At 47.4% G+C, this 16123-nt stretch overlaps 1 protein-coding gene across 1 annotated transcript in view; it reads left to right on the forward strand.

Moving 5' to 3' along the window:
* HYDIN (HYDIN axonemal central pair apparatus protein) overlaps positions 1-16123 on the forward strand; it is a 3273799-nt gene that overhangs the window by 2114162 nt on the left and 1143514 nt on the right. The window contains exon 47 of the mRNA XM_069654775.1: positions 503-727. Within this exon, the coding sequence (XP_069510876.1) occupies positions 503-727 (225 nt within the window). The remainder of the gene's footprint in view (positions 1-502; positions 728-16123) is intronic.

Below are 16123 nucleotides of genomic sequence, written 5' to 3' on the forward strand. Positions count from 1 at the left end.
AATGATATACTATGTTGCATCAATAGCTCTGCGCCTCTACTAGCTCACTCAAAATCCAACACACCTGCTCAACTGGTCAAGCTATGCCAAATAAGTAGTCTTACAGGCTTTACAGCAGAACAGGATTAATGTGCCATATCCATCCAGTTAGTGACTGGGAACCTGTGATGATATACATGTGTCAGAATGGATGAATGACTTAATGTGATCTTCTCCATGGTTTTCATTCAGTTCTAGAACATCCAGAGTCACTGTTTTATTATGCTGTGAGCTAGCATTGAGGTAGAGATTCTGCATTCTTTTGTTAGCATTCTTGAGGGGAAGGTAGGCAAATTGATAGGGTATGTTTGCAGTCTATAATGACTTTTTCAGAAAAATAGTACCCAAGAGAAAAGTTGCTATTCTGCTGATGAGTCTTTTCATTGTGGTATGTTCCCAGCAATACCCTACCAATCAGTCCCTTTTTCTATAATTAATAAAGATATCTTATTTGTCTCCTCAGATCCTGGACAGCTTGGGGATGGGGCCCTCTGGACCTCCTGTACCCCCTCCTACTACGTTTTCTGTAGTGACCTACCCTGCTAAGAGAAAACCTCAGAGTGAACATGATATCCTGGAACAATTTGTCCTCATTGCATCTTCGCCAAATGACCCCAATGTGATTGTGGAAGAGAAGAAGGATCCAGAGCCTGACGTGGACCCCAGCATCAATGTCCAAGCTGCAAAGGTATTGGAAGCACATCACATTCAAGAGTCATCATGGGATAGCTGGTTGAAGGGCAGTTTTGAAAGTTATTAACTTTAAACTATGGCGTGAAGGCACAGTGGTTCCTTTCATACGACTGAAAATGGATATTGCAATTAATCAGTGTTTCACTGTGACAGCTATGTTTGCTATTTCCACCACATTTTGTGCCTGAGCATTTCCCCCTTGTCAATGTGATAGAGCGGCATTTAGGAGGCATGTCAAAGACTAGCACCATCACCAAATGTCCCCTGCTTTACTTCCTGCTTTCATAAATCCTGTTGTCAGCATATTGGAGGGAGCCCAGACTGTAACTATGTTTGAACAATGATTGTGGTCTAGGGGAGTGACATGGCATCTCATCATTGGTCAATTTCTGGGCTATACGAGCCAGTATGGCACCATTTCTATATAATCGGGAAATTAATCTGTGTTAGGGTGCCATGTCAGTCCGCCGGTGTACGCTGCCGGCAGTACTTCCACTCAGCGAGCTGTCCCCTACCATCCCGGTAGTGCCTCTGAGTGCACCGCTTCCATCACCACTCCTCAAATTTTCAAGGCCACATTTCACAGACATGGCCCAAGTACTCCAAAATCTCCATACTGCTCTGTATCTTAAACCTGGGTCTCTCATGGCGGAGGTGAGGCAGACCCATGGCACTGCACCAAGAAGCTGATCTCAAACCTCGCTGTGCTCCACCTGGCAGAGAAGGGCCGGCCTAGACTCTGTCCCTCTGAGCTACCCCTACATTTATTTGCTGGCCCACACACAGCAGACACAGTTCTCCTTCGCCCCTCGGCGCTTGCTATTTGCTCACTGACAACCCAGGCAGTTCCCTGCATCGACTACAGGCAGATTACTCCCCTTTTTAAAAAGGAAAAACAAAGCTTTTTTGACCAGAACATAAAAATTGACATTTTGAATTTAAATTTTTGAAGTATTTATATCGTGCAGCCTGGTAGAATCAACTGTATCTGGGTGCACCTGACATAGGAAAAGATTCAACCCCTAACCAAAGCTATCCAACTATGCTCTAGGATAACCACCGTCTCAAATAGATTTGAACAAGTATGCTTTTAGGGATTTCCTAAATTGTGTTAGCTCCGTCATGCTCCGTATATCCCAAGACAGGGTGTTGCACGATCTAGGGCCATACACTGCAAACCGCCTGTCCCACCTGGAAACACGGCAGGAGGGTGGAATCACTGGTTCTTTGTGATTATAGCCAAAACAATTTCAGAGAAGCCATTTTTAACTAAACAAAAACTGCATTAAAAATGTTTCTCTTTTTTTTTGTGCTATTTGGGGGTCCCCCATGTGAGAAACCAGAAGGTGTCTCACCCACTAGTCCCCGGGGATCTGTCATCCAGGTGGCCAGGACACGGCCATCACTTTTGGATCCAGTTCCTGGGGGTGGACCAGTGCGGGAGGATCAACTGGGTGAGGGGTCTTCAGGGAGTGGGACACTGGATGGTGAGACACGTTATCCCCTTCCCTTTAACACCTTTACCCCATCCTACCTGGGAGGATATTTAGGAACTCTACCCCTCCCTGCGCCCTCTTTTACAACACAAACACTTTCTCTCTGACAGCCGGCTCTAAGGGAAAATAGACTAACACTCGAGCCGGGTATCTGACATGTCCCAATACTATGGTCAGGCGAGGTCAGGCAATTATCAACTATGACTCACACCTGACTTCCATTACACTTCACCAAACGGATAAAAGGCAGACCACGAGAGCACACTGAGTGATGGAAAGCTCACAAGGAAACATCAGTTCAGAGACAGCAGCTGAGCAAGAGGGGAAAGGTGGCAAAACCGAAGGGGATCGCAAGGAGGGCAATTCCCTTGACCTTTTCGAGAAGGAACCATTAATTTCCTGAAATCTCGAGAGACCAGGAAACCAGGCTGAAGAATCCTACATTGTGTGTCAAAAATACGCAGTGCCCTCCCGCGTCAATAAACAAGACGAGGATAATCACCAGCCACCGTGGTTCGGTCCTTGGCTCCAAGAACAATCCGTTTCAGTGTAAGCAGCACAGCCAGTGAGTTGGGGTGATCGATAAAAGATCGGTCTGTTGAAGCCAAGGTTGCAAGCAGCAACATTTTATGACGAGCGCTGGAACGGACATTGTTAAAATGCGTGTGATAAGAGACGCAAGTAAAGTTAAACTGCTGATGAGTGATTGAACTTTAAAACAAGCTACAATACCTTTGACAGCGTTGGTGGCACAGCGTAGGTGCTCAATCGAAGGTATCTGTAAGGTATAGTGAGAAACCTGAAGGTGTCTCACCCACTAGTTCCTGGAGATCTGTCGTCCAGATGAGCAGGACACGGCCATCGCTATTGGATCCGGCAGTACATAGGGAGAAGAAAAGCGGTGAGACCTGGAAGGACGAATGGGGACTTGCCCTTTTCAACTCAGACCCACGATGCATCCAGAAGGGAAAACGTAAGACCGGGAGTTGGAGCTGTCTTTCGAAGCAACAGCTGCCAATGGTACACGGGGGCCTCCTGCGTTCACTTTTGTTTGTTACTTCTAATCAGCAAACCTTGTAAGGCAAGCGACTTTTGCAGAAAGGAGACTTAGCCTCCGAAGGTGTTTTGATGTCGTTGAACTGAACTGTGAACCTTGTACTGTCGAGGCCCAGGAGTGTGCTGTGCTCGAGAGTTCCGCCTTTTCCTGTGCATCAAACGTGGGGAAGGGAGACCCAGCCATACCATCCTGACATTTTGTGAACACTTTCTTCTTTTCTGGCGAACATTATCCCACACTTTTTTTTAGTATAGGCCCCTTTTTATTTGACAAAACACCACTAGGACTGCCTTATTATTATTTGATGGTCGTAGCTTGCTCCCATCTTAGATTTAGGTTTAGATTAGGCGTTTATCTCACCCATTATAAAGTTCAATAAACTCCCTTCAACTGCGATCACTTGTGTCCATCTTTACTGTTGCCACCATGAGTCCCTTACAGTATCCAGATAAGAAGTAATAACAGTAGATACATTTGATCGAAGCCCGGGGGAGTGAGATCATTTGAAAGTTAACTAATACATGTGAATCAAAGTGGTCCTGCAACGGGTCAAGCAAAATCCGGCACACAGTCGAAAGTCTTTTTATGAAATAGAGAACGTTTGAAAAAATACATGAATCTGGTCTGAGCCCAGCAGAAGGGGGCCCGGGGTGAACCGTAAACCACCAGAGAAGTTGTGTAAGTGAAAATCCTAAGGAGAAAGGAACTGTGTTGTTTTGTCGTGTTGCATCAGGCCTTCTGAAATAAGAGAATGTGATTGACAAAGAGACTTTGGCACAAAAGGCCCTGATGTGTAATTCTTGAACTGCATCCTCGTGCTAGAGAAGCCAGAAAGTGTGCTAAGCTTGAGTGTGCCACCTTGTCCCATGCTGAAAACGTGGGGAAGGGAAGCCAACGTCTTGAATATCCTGATATATAATTTCTTGAACACTTTTGCTTAATCTGCCATCCAACTGTGTGGCCTGGTGTTTAAAGTCTTCTGGCTTTGTGCAATTCTTTATGATCCGCAGGTATTGCCCATAGGGTAAACCAGCTGTGGTATGATGTGGATGTGAGCTCTAGAAATGAAGTATAGTATTGCGATCCGTAGATTTTTGTAATAGTTCAGAAATGAGTCGACCCTCTTCCATTTGGATTTCAAACTCGAGGAAATTTATTTTTTCTGTAGAATACTCACTAGTGAATTGAATATTTTAATTGCAAGAATTTAGCCATGTGCAAAACATTCTAAGGGAACTTTCATATCCTTCCCAAATCATAATAATATTATCAATGTATCGTCGCCATTAGGTAATGCGGCCGCCAAGTACATTGTTATCCGAGAAAATATGGGTTTCCTTGAATTTTGCCATATACAGAGTGGCCAAGCTTGGGGCAAAAGATGCACCCATAGCCGTGCCACTCATATGAATGTAATACTTCCCATTAAACTCGAAATAGGTTTTCTCCAAGCTCAATGCCAGTGGTTCTATAATGAACTAATTAACACTAGATTGTATGTGTGCGTTCGAGGAGAGAAAGTCTCTGGCTACTTCAATCACCTCGCTTTGTGGTATGCTTGTTTAAAGTAGTATCAAGCATCACCAATAGCGCCCTTGTACGATCAAATGGTTTATCTTCAAAGATGTTAATTACTGAATTACTGTCTTTTATGGTATGCTCTTCTTTCCACACAGATGGGTTTATTTTATTTCTCCAGCATTGTGTCTGGCATGGATTCACATGCTCATGAATATTCCCTGTCGTCAGGCTAGGAATCCTCGGTAAAAGAAAAAAACACTTTCACTTTCTCTTCAAAACTGTATTTCTCCTCTAAACCAATCACTGTGCTCTGGGTCATACTGCCCCCATCCAATTACAGTCCTCTCCCTAAGCCCCACCTCTAGCAGACCATCTTCAGACTTTTACCGCACGCTTCAGTGTTGGGAGTCCTCGAGTTACTCTCCAAGCTATTTTGTACTTTTTTCTAAGTTTTTCATGGAAAAGTTCTATTTTTGTTCCATCAGAGTCTGTGTGCTCCTATCTTCATTGGCCGGCAACAGGGATCCGTTGTCACTGAAGTTGCACGCCCCTCAAGGGCGATTGTTTGTCGAAGTTTCCAGAAGGCCATCTTGGGCCCACTTTGTGCAGAGGAGGTGAAAAAGGACACTTTTCAGGCCCTGTACCCAATGCGGGATAAGGAACGTCTTTGTGGTGGACAATCATCTAAAGTGTCTATACTGCCTGCGCCCGGACCACAACGAGGATGGATGCGAGATATGCCTGGGCTTCTCGGAGAAGACAAAAAAAGACAGGTATAGCAGGCTGGTGGCATGGCACTGGTTGAGCAAGGCCTCTGACCCGTGCTCTGGGCAAGGTCATGCCTCACCCAGGACTGGTCGGTCCGAAGAGTGGTATCCCTTTGGGAGGAGGTCGAAGTCCTTAGAGGACGCCCCATTCGTGGGAGTCAAAGACAAGGCCAAGAATCGCAAGACCGATTCTGCCGGGTTCACCGCTGACGGGGTCCCAGGACGGATAGTCCGTGATCACCGTCCACCTCCTTAGCTAGCCTGCAATTGGGTTCCTCCTCAAATAGGAAGTCCTCCACCCTGGCCAAGTTACGGGAGAAATCAGAGAAACAAAGGCCGGAGGAAGAGGACGACGACTCACTGGCTCATCGGGTGCAACCGAAGTCGCCGTCGACTGCTTCGTTGACATCCTCTGGGTCGACCGCTACAGCGAGTGTGACCGACCTGGCGAGGGTGGTCCCTACAGTGCAGAGTGTGTCCCTGCCTCCCAGGTGCAACATGGCCACCAAGGCAGCAGCCAAGGCTGCGGGCACCGCTGGGGTCACCAGTTATGGTCCTGTTACACAGCCATCAGGAGGGGAAAAAGTGGTGGTGTGAAGGCCCCAAAACAGCCCTCCAAGGTTTACGTTCAGCCATTTGACAGCTCCACGGGCGACGACCAAGCATCTGTCCATACAGTCCACGAGGAGGATGACGGTGCAGGGCCTAGCACTCCATCATTACCTCTTCAGCCAAGGGACATGTTCATGGACATCCTATCAACTCTCCATATCCTAGTGATGGAGATCCAGCAGAAGTTGCCTCCAGCACCTTCTGTTCCGCAGGCCCCTGACCAGCCTCCACACAAGAAGAGGAAGCGCCACTGACGCCGCCACATCAGCCTCCTCCACCACGTTGGGACCCGATTCCACCAGCTGCCCCGGATACGCACACGGACACTGGTACGGAGACTGCCACAGAAACCGACAAGGATGTGGACTTAGTCCCGGCAGATGGGGAATCGCCGCACCTGGCTGCCCCTCATAGAGGCTCTCCACCAGATGAAGTGGGATCATTCCACTTGATGGGATGATTCCACTCGATGATCTCCAAGGCCTCTGACGTGTTCCAGCCCGAGGAAACCAAAAAGGAGGGCTTCCTATATCAGCAATGGGAGTCCAAGAGGAAGACAATCATGGCTGTACCCTTTTTGGACAACATTTGGGAGGAAAGCCTGGCCCTCATGTAGAACCCATGCATGGCTCCAACCAAACAGGGTTGAAGAAGAAATACAGGGTATCAGACTACATACCCAAGTGTTTCGGTCACAACCGTTGCCAGGCTCGGTAGTGTCAGCCGCTGCAAGACAACATTCAGCCAACTCAGCATCTGCATCATCAGTTCCTTTCCGGACAACGAGGAGAGAAAATGGACGCCATGGGGACGAGAGTCATCTCCACGGCTGCATCCACGATAAAAGCAGCTAATGCTCTGGCTACTTTGTCCCAATACAAGTGGGAGCTCTCGTACAAGCTGGGCCCCACCCTGGAATTCCTTCCCGATGACAAGAAAACTCAGGCTCTCGCCCACTTCCAGGAAGGGGAGGTGGCATCGAACCATGCCATTACGGTGGGACTGGACATCGCTAACTCAGGCTCCCAGCAGATGGGAAATAGTGTTTGTCTTTGTAGGCAGGGATGGTTGATGGCCACTAACTTTCACTTTCATGCAAAGGTGCTGGACATGCCGTTCAGGGAAAATCTATTTGGGGAGGTGGTCAATGAATCCCTTGAAGTCATAAAGACGGACACAGAGACATCGCTTTCTCTTGGCAGGGGATTTCTTGACGTTGTCTAGAGGATGCGTACTTCACATCCCCATCCATAGGAAACATTGAAAGTTCCTACAGTTTGATGTATTAGGCCTACACTACAAGTTCAAGGCCCTACCATTCTGCTTAAAGTCTTCCCCAATAGTGTTTACAAAATGCCTGACCCCAGTGGCGGGCCACCTGCATCTGCAGGGAGAAGGAAATATCTTCCTTCTCAAGCTCTTTGCTCATCTGCCTCCAACTCCCTCAGGGTCAGTCGCTTCTCCAAGCAACAAGTTGGTGGTAGATCTTTCTTCGGCTGGGGCCTCCCTCTGGAACAGCCTCCCTGCCTCCCTGAAATTTGAGTAGAATCATCTCCAGTTCCGGAAGCACACCTCAAAACCTTTCTATTTCCTTCTGCCTTTTCTCCTCCTCTACCCTGCTGATTTCCTGGCTGAAACTGAAACTGCACTGGTTACCTGGCCACCCTCTGAACTCAGGCCCAGGTCCCCTCCCCCGCCAGTCGCACACCTACACTGCCTTCCTGGCAACCCCCGCACTTGGACTGTTTTTCTGTATCCCTACAGTCCCACTACCAGCACTTGACACCTGATGTCTGCACTTACCCTTGCACTTGCCACCAGCTGGCCGTACTTTACTTACTGTTTATTTATTCTTTTATCCCATGTACTGCACTTCCCCCTCCCCCTTCCATGTACTTGCGCAATCTGAATGACACCTGGCCTAGTAGGATCGTTGTCCGTCTTCCCTCTGTTCCCCCTCCGTTGCCTCAGCGTGCCTTGAAACACTTGTGCATAGGCGCGTTAGAATTGCCATATCCCATCATATATCATACACATACCTGGACGATTGGTTGATACGCGCCTGCTTCTGGGAGCTTGCCGACGAGCACACGAAGGAGACCGGCTAATGACAGAGCTGGGGTTCTCTGTAAACCATCCGAAGTCCTGCTTAACACAGTCGTAGAATGCGCTTTTCCTCTGCGCCAGACTCAACACAGTGGGGCCTGCCTGGTGTCGCTCTCGGAGGAGAGGCTAGCAGCCATTCAAGGGAAGGTGCAGGGACTGTCGTCGGCAAAGACGACCACGGTTCGGGCCATCAAGTCGTTGCTGGGCATGTCGTCCTCTTGCATCTTCCTTGTCCGTCTCTGCAGTTTGCGGATGCAACGCCTACAAGAGTTCTTGGATGCACATTTCATACAAGTGTCAGGGAGTTTTGCGGACAAGATCCCTCTCAACGAGGAGTTCCGGCAGCAGGCGATAGAGTGGTAGAGGGTGCACAGCCACATTGTCCAGGGGACCGGATTTCAGACCCCGCCATACCAGGAGACGGTCACCACGAACACCTCTCTGGAAGGTTGGGGGCGCACACTGGATGTGTAAACGCTAGAGGTCTGTGGCTTCCGGAAGAGAAGTATCTGCACATCAACATCCTGGTGTTCTGGGCCCTCAAGTCTTTCCTACCATCTCTGAGTGGCAAGGTGGTGAGGATCTTCACGGACACTGTGCAGCCTGCTATGACTTGAGATCTTAGCGCCTCGTCATTAGAGTACCTATGGAACTCACAGTACTTTAGCTTGATGCGTAGGCGCATCACGAAGTTGTCGAGGGACTCTCCTTTCTCCTGTCTCGTAGTGTGAAAGACGTGGCGCTCGTAGTCAATGTTTGTATGGGGCGTGAAATATTCTGATAGCTTCCCATGTAGTTCCGCATATGTGACAGTGTCTACGTTCATCAGTTCACCTGCGATGTCCCTGACAGCGGGGCCTACTGTCATGAAGAGGGTGTTTTTTAGCATCGCATTGTCTGTCAGACCTATTGCCCCTGTGTAGAATTTGAAATCCCTGAGCCATATGACCCATCTGGGTCCTAGGTTGGATGTGTCTCTCACATCAAAGGGGCCCGGTAGTGGTAAATTATGAGCGGCGGTACCTGACGTTGGTGCCTGTTGATTGCCATCATTCGCGGCTCCAGATCCGTCCGATGAGGAGGCTACGGGGCTCGCTGGGGCCGACATGTCCGGTGCGACGGTGGTGGACACCAGGTACCTCTGTGCCGCTTTGTGTTGTGCAATGTGGCAGCCCGCGGCACGTGTAGGCGGTGAGCAGCCTCTTCACTGGCTATGGCTTGTCCTTGTGCCCCTCACGGGCTGGTGCGTGTGCTTGGCCTTGTTTCCTGGACCTACTGGCCGTCTCGGGTCCTCCCTGGACAGGTGCTTGTATTTGGCCTTATGTCTTGGGCCTTGGGGCCGACTCCGGGCCGCCCGCCGATCGCGGGTTGATGTGGGGGGGAAGGGGGGCGGGACCCTGGCCGTTTGCCTGCGGGCCCGCGTTCGCCTTTGCAGGCGCAAATGCAGCCGCTCCCCCGCGGCTTCGACCGCTGCGGCCGCTCGTGTCTGCGGCCTCTCCGGCAGGTTCTTGTTTACGGGAGGTGCGCCGACGCGCCACGCCGCTCGACCGCGGACCTCCGCGGTGCTCCTGGCCTGAGTGGCGGCGTTGCGCCGATGCGCAGCACCCGCTCGCCTGCGGGTCCCCGGGGTTGCGAGTGGGTACAGCGTACCCCTCGTCGCCAAATGTGGGGTTTTACGCGGGTCCCCGAACCGCGTAATAAGTCACACGGGAGCCGGGGAACAGTGCGACCTCTTTAATCCCTTACAACAGGAACAACTGCCTTTCCCATTTCCCACCCCCTCCCTAGCCCAACGTCACTTCCCTTGCCGGGAACTAAGACCACAACGGCGGTCTGCCCACACAACGATGTGGGTGGGCTGCATAGCCCTGACTAACGATCTGACAGACACCAGTATGTTCTACATCAGGAAGCAAGGGGGCACTCTTATCTTCAGCGCTTTCCAAGGAAGCTCATGGATTTGTAACACTAGACCATCGGACAGGGGATGTTCATTGTCCCGCTCCACCTAGCAGGCATCAAGAACACCATTGCAGTCTCCCTGAGAGCAGGAAACTGCACGCTGCCACAGCATCATGTGGACGATCTGTTCGTCAAATGGGGCAGACCCCTGATCAAGCTTTTTGCCACAGCGGCAAACTCCAAATGACAGAAGTTTGCCAGCAGATTCCACAAACCGAGGAGCTTGGGGGATACTTTCTCCTTCCCCTGGGAGGGTGTGTTTCTGTACAACACACTCAGACAGTGTCCGTGCAGGATGATACTCATCGCCCCTGTGCTGCCGAGGCAGATTTGGTATCCAGGGAACGTCCTCGGAGGGGGAGAGGGTCGGAGGGGGATTGGAAGCAGCAGGCAGACAATGTGTATTTTTGTTCACTGTTCCAGCCACCTGATTGGCTAAACACCCTTCCCTTGGTGCAAATAACCTAACATTCCACAGGCCAGGTTATGGATTGCCGTTTTTTCACTATTGTGCTTTAACAGGTATTTGGCTCCTTTCACTCTCTTTACATTCTTTCCCTGATATTCCTGTTCCTATTCTCCACTCTGCTTTACTTTTGCTCTTCTCCCTCCCTCTTTTTGCTCCTTCTTTTCCTGTCTCCAACTTCTCTCCTTGTTTGCCCCATAGATGTTCATGCACTCTTCTCTATCCTTCCTTCTCTACACTCCTGTCTCCTCGCTCCCTGGCCCTTCTTTTCTCACCCGCTCCCTTCTTCCCACTCTCCTCTCCCCACTTTCCTTCGGCCTCCCTCCTCTCCGTGGTCCTTTCACTCTTCCCCCTTTTCCATCTCCTCTCTCTCTCACCTACCACACTCTACACCTTGTCCCTCTTATTCAACCCACCAAACACTTGCTCACAGCCTCACTCTGACTATCCGACATTGCTCTCTCTCACTACTCAACACCTCACCTATAACAATATCTACCACAATCTCCTCTTCGCTGTACTCCACCATCCCTATCCCACCTCATCAATCATTCCACCTCTTCTCCTCTTGACCTCATTCTGCTTTTCTTCAGCCAGCTTTTTATGCTCTTTCCATCCTGTTTCTATCCCTCCCCTCTATTGGTCTGGTGCCTCACCTAACCTTAAGGGCCAATCTACAGGTGCTCTTTCCCAGTGAAGTGGGATATCTACATAATTGTAGATGCTTGATCTGTTGGTGTACTTTGTTCTTTGTTTTTCATATTTTAGCCAAATTGTTTCTCTTTTTCTATATACATTTTATGTGATTATAATCCATAATGGAAAATTCCAACCAGTAATTTTTCACAGTATCTGTTCATTTTAGATCACTATGCCAGAAATGCCCCAAGAGATATCTGTTGTGGGTACCCATAATTGTAAACTTTAATTCATAAACAAGTGCAAATCAAGTTCTTCCCCATGGTGGAACCTATATTTGTATGTATATGTATCTTACCCCAGCCACCAATGGGAGCAGGGGGTAACTCTACCTATGTAAACACACGTAATTCATTCAACAAGTGCAGGGGGGGGGGGCAAAGACTGGGACCCGGCCAAGTCCCCCATCCTACTTCTGGAGCAGGACAGGCTCTGGTGAAAACCGTGGTAGGCCTTTTCCCCAAACGGGGGATGGGGGGGCACTGTTCCCCCATTGATGGAGTCAAGCCTCTGACACTGTCACATACCTTTGCTGCTTCTTCCAAGTCATTTTTCTCCTTCAGATCTCCAACTACCTGGTGATATCTAGAAGGGAAATAGACATTTGCTTGTTTATTTCCAGCTTGATAGTATGTGGACAAAGTATCAGGTTGTAGGGCTAGGAACCACCTCAGGATTCTGGGGTTGGTGTCTTGGTTGCAGGCTATTCACAGCAACGGGCATGGTCCATGACCTGCTTGAATTTACGTCCTGTTGGATTTTATTTTCATTTTATTGTTTAATGCGTGGACCTAGTACGAGAGCAGTGGAGTGCTGTACAGAGTGTGGGTAGCCGGATTTGGGCTGGCATCTTTTAACAGTAGTGCAGTAATGTGAGGTCTGTGCTTCGGTATGTGCGTCCTTTGGAATTAGTCCTTCGTCAGGTGTCGTTGATAAAGCCCTGTTTTGAGAGATTTGCGAAATTGTAAAATTGTGGGGGGATTCCGAGCCAACACCAGGATCGAGTATCAGAGGGTGGGTGCATAACAAGAGAAGGATTGTTTGCGGGTCCTCTTTGTAGACGAGTTGTGATTCAAGCCGGTTGGTCGATTTCCTGCTATGCTGGTGTGCTACTCGTGACTGCTTTGTAGATAATGCATACAGTCTTGAACCGTATCCTGACTTGGAGTGGAAGCCATTGTAGTTCATGTAGGATGGGGGTCATTCCATTAAATTTCTGTTCTCCTGTAATAAGACATGCTGCAGCGTGGTGGACTGCTTTTAGGGCAGCCAAGTAAGCAGCTGGGGGCCCTGTGGGAAGGGCATTTCCCCCATCGATGTGCGAGACCACAAGGGCCTGCTCTACGGTCCGGAAGACCTTTGGCGGGATAAAGGGTTTTAAAAAAAACATTTTTATTTAATTATACCGTTTATTACAAACCTTTATCATCATCATCCTTTTACCAATAAACCACATAGTACATTACAAAATGCAACTCTGATTGCTGTAAGCATCTCAAACATCAAGCGTTCTCAACAGATTTAAAAATTCAAACATCCTAAATCATAAAACTCACTAATCCATAGTCAAAGCAATTAAAGATTAAAAACATTATCAAACAGAAAATTGCTGGATAATTTTCAGCCATTACCAAAAGATTCCCAAATGTTTCTGCCTCTTGACACTGTCTGTCCATGATCCAATTGCCCATATATCTAGTTCTAACTTCAGTCAGGCCTGGACAAAACAGTGTAACATGTTTTAGCGTCTCAGTCTTAGCTTCGACTTTACAAAATCTACAGCTTAGACCGGTGTGTTTTTTATACAGCAGCAAAATTTCTTTAGTCGGGTGTCAATTGAAACAAATCTCATATACTGATCTCGATAACAAGTACAGGACAAGGAAAAAATCTCAGGTACCTAGGGAAGCAGTCATACACGTTACATTCATTAATTAACGAAGACTGCAAGGGATGGTGATTTTTATCCTCTAGGGTGCGGATCCAGTCTTGTTGCCAAAGTTTCCTTTTGACCTTCCCATGGTCGGCCAACAATTCCTGATCCACTCCCAAGGATTCCAAGATCCCCTGTCAATGGAAGATTCATTGGCCCAAAAGGTCATGACCATACTTGTCCATTTCCGTACTAAAAATTAAAAATGGAGGCTGAGACAGAGACATACACTTTCGAAAGTAAGCTAGCGCCTTCCACACAGTTCTTGCGTACATAAGGATCAGAGCCAATTCATATCTAATCACAGTGGTCGCGCTCAATATCTTCCTCCAGAAACTAGCCTCAAAAACCGACCAGGCTTTCGCTGTGGTAAATAAAAATCCCTCTTCCCCATATGTCAAAATAGGGAGAACCTTTGACTTATAAAAAGTGAAGATCGGCACAATCGAGAATTTGCATTACAGGTACCTGGACTTGTGGGTTCTCTTTCCAAATACCATTTGAAATCTGATCTCCCTATTTTCCTCCTCGGACCAAACACTAGGATCTTTGTTTTTGATGGGTTAATCTCCAACCCGTTATTAATAGTGAATTCCGATAGACCCTCCAAACTCCTTTGCAAGCCTATCTGAGTTTGATCAATTAGTACGAGATCGTCATCAAAGATGATCCAGGCAGGTTTTTGCTCACCCATCTTTGGCGGGAAGGATTTGACTAAATCCAATGTTTCACATAAATCAGACATGAATAAATTAAATAAAGTGGGGGCAAGGTGGCAACCTTGCTTCAGTCCCTGCTGCGTATAAATAGATCTAGTCAGAAGCTTCTGCACACTAAGTCGATTTGCACATTAGTCAATCTGTATAAGGATTTTGATCGCTTCAAGCAACTCAATCGGGCACTCCTATGCCTCAATTTCTGCCAATCTACACTATTAAAGGCTACAACTCTAGCCCGTCTGTTTCTCCGGAACCCATCCACTTCTTTAATGATATCACCATTATCAATCATACACGGGCAGTTCAAGTCACCTCCTACAAAGATAAAGGGCACGTTATACATACTATTCAATTTGTCAATAACATTAGTAATTACATGTAGAAAAGCATCAGTCACTATCCCTATTGGGTTTTAATAGATATTTATAGTAACCCCCCATTTCCATTGGTTAGCTATCTTTCATTTTCACACAAATAGTTTGGATGAAAGGATTAGGACAAACCATACCTACTACAATTAAACCAATTCCACTTTTCACCAGGATCAACAGGCCCACTGAAGGGCACGCTTAGGACCACAAGAAGCCTGGTTAATGTAGGAGCGATAGCCATCAAACGTTGGTGCCTGTATGAGCCAAGTTTCCTGTAAACAAATAATGTTTGTTGTTCCAGATAATGTCTCTATCCCCAGAAAGGTTTGGGAAGCCAAACACCCAGGATCGCTCTTGTTGTTAATTATCAGAGGGATTCATGGACTCCGCCCCCCTGAAGCCATGGGCCACAGACCATGTTCGATGCTGTGAGTCACTATTCTTCTTAATGACACGCTTACCAATATCAGCACAATCAAAGGTCACCTTCAAAGGACCTTTTGGTAATCTCATAGGCGACCACTCCACTTCGGTTTCCAACTGGTGGCAGGGTTCCCTCAGCCCCTCTTTCAAAGACAAGAGACCACCATCCCATCGGTAAATACTTTCAAATCTTTCATTATCAGAGCTTGACTGGAATGGGACATTTTTGACAAGCTTTTTTTTAACTATTTCATTCAGCTCAAATCCTAAGGGAGAAAGTAAATAAGCCATTTGTAACAAAGAAGATCACACCCGATGGCTAAAAGATGTAAATCCACTATGTCCGTTGTAGATTCATCTACAAATTCAACTATTTTTATGTCATCTTTATGTATAGACTGCAGCAGACGAATTTGTTGGAATAATCTCAGTACGTTAGTCTGGTTTAAGATCAGACAATCATTAGTGGGCAATAGGCATTCCAGTCTTAATATTATAGACTCATGGGGCTCACTACACTTTTTACTTTGGTTAATTTTCTTATCATACTTCTCAAACCTTAGAAATTAAATCTGTTTACTTTTGATAATAGGCCCAGTCAAGGTGGTTGAATGACTACCCTGATCTAGAGCTGTCGGGAGGTGGTAATCCAAATGGGTGCTCTTTTTAGAATTTAGCATTTACTGTCTCTCCTCCAAGGTTAAAAATTCAAGATGGTCATTCACACCACTCAATGGCTTGACACTGTCAGCGTTAACACTGTTAGATGTATGCCACAGCCGATTGGAATCCTTCTGGGCATCCCTATGCCTAACCAGAGAGGCTGATACATCTTGGGCTTGATTTGACAGATTTTAAGACCCCTCTTCCAAAGTGCCTTCCCGCAGAACCTCATTGTGCCTGGTACAAAAAGAAATGTCAGTGCAGTCATCCTCTTCAGCAGGGGTACAACTGGATAATAGAACCTGAGGACAACTCATGGTTACACTCTTCTCATGCACTTCCTCAGTAGGATTTCAATCGATTTGCAAAACCGTTAGTTCATTTCTAGGCAATTTTCATGGAGATAAAGGGATTGTTAGGTTTCTTAGAAACACTCTAGAACTGTCAGATTTCCTTTTTGTCCCTGAAGACATGTTTTTTAGACTTTCGTTTTGGTAAATTTTGTTTTGCCAAGTTCTTAGCCAGCTTATGCTTCTTCTTTTTTTGGAATATCGGAAATGCTACAGGCAAAGTGTCATTTGATTTTATTTTTTTCA

This window comes from Ambystoma mexicanum, chromosome 1p (assembly GCF_040938575.1).
Source record: "Ambystoma mexicanum isolate Mex_15411 chromosome 1p, UKY_AmexF1_1, whole genome shotgun sequence".
In the NCBI taxonomy this organism is placed as follows: Eukaryota; Metazoa; Chordata; class Amphibia; order Caudata; family Ambystomatidae; genus Ambystoma; species Ambystoma mexicanum.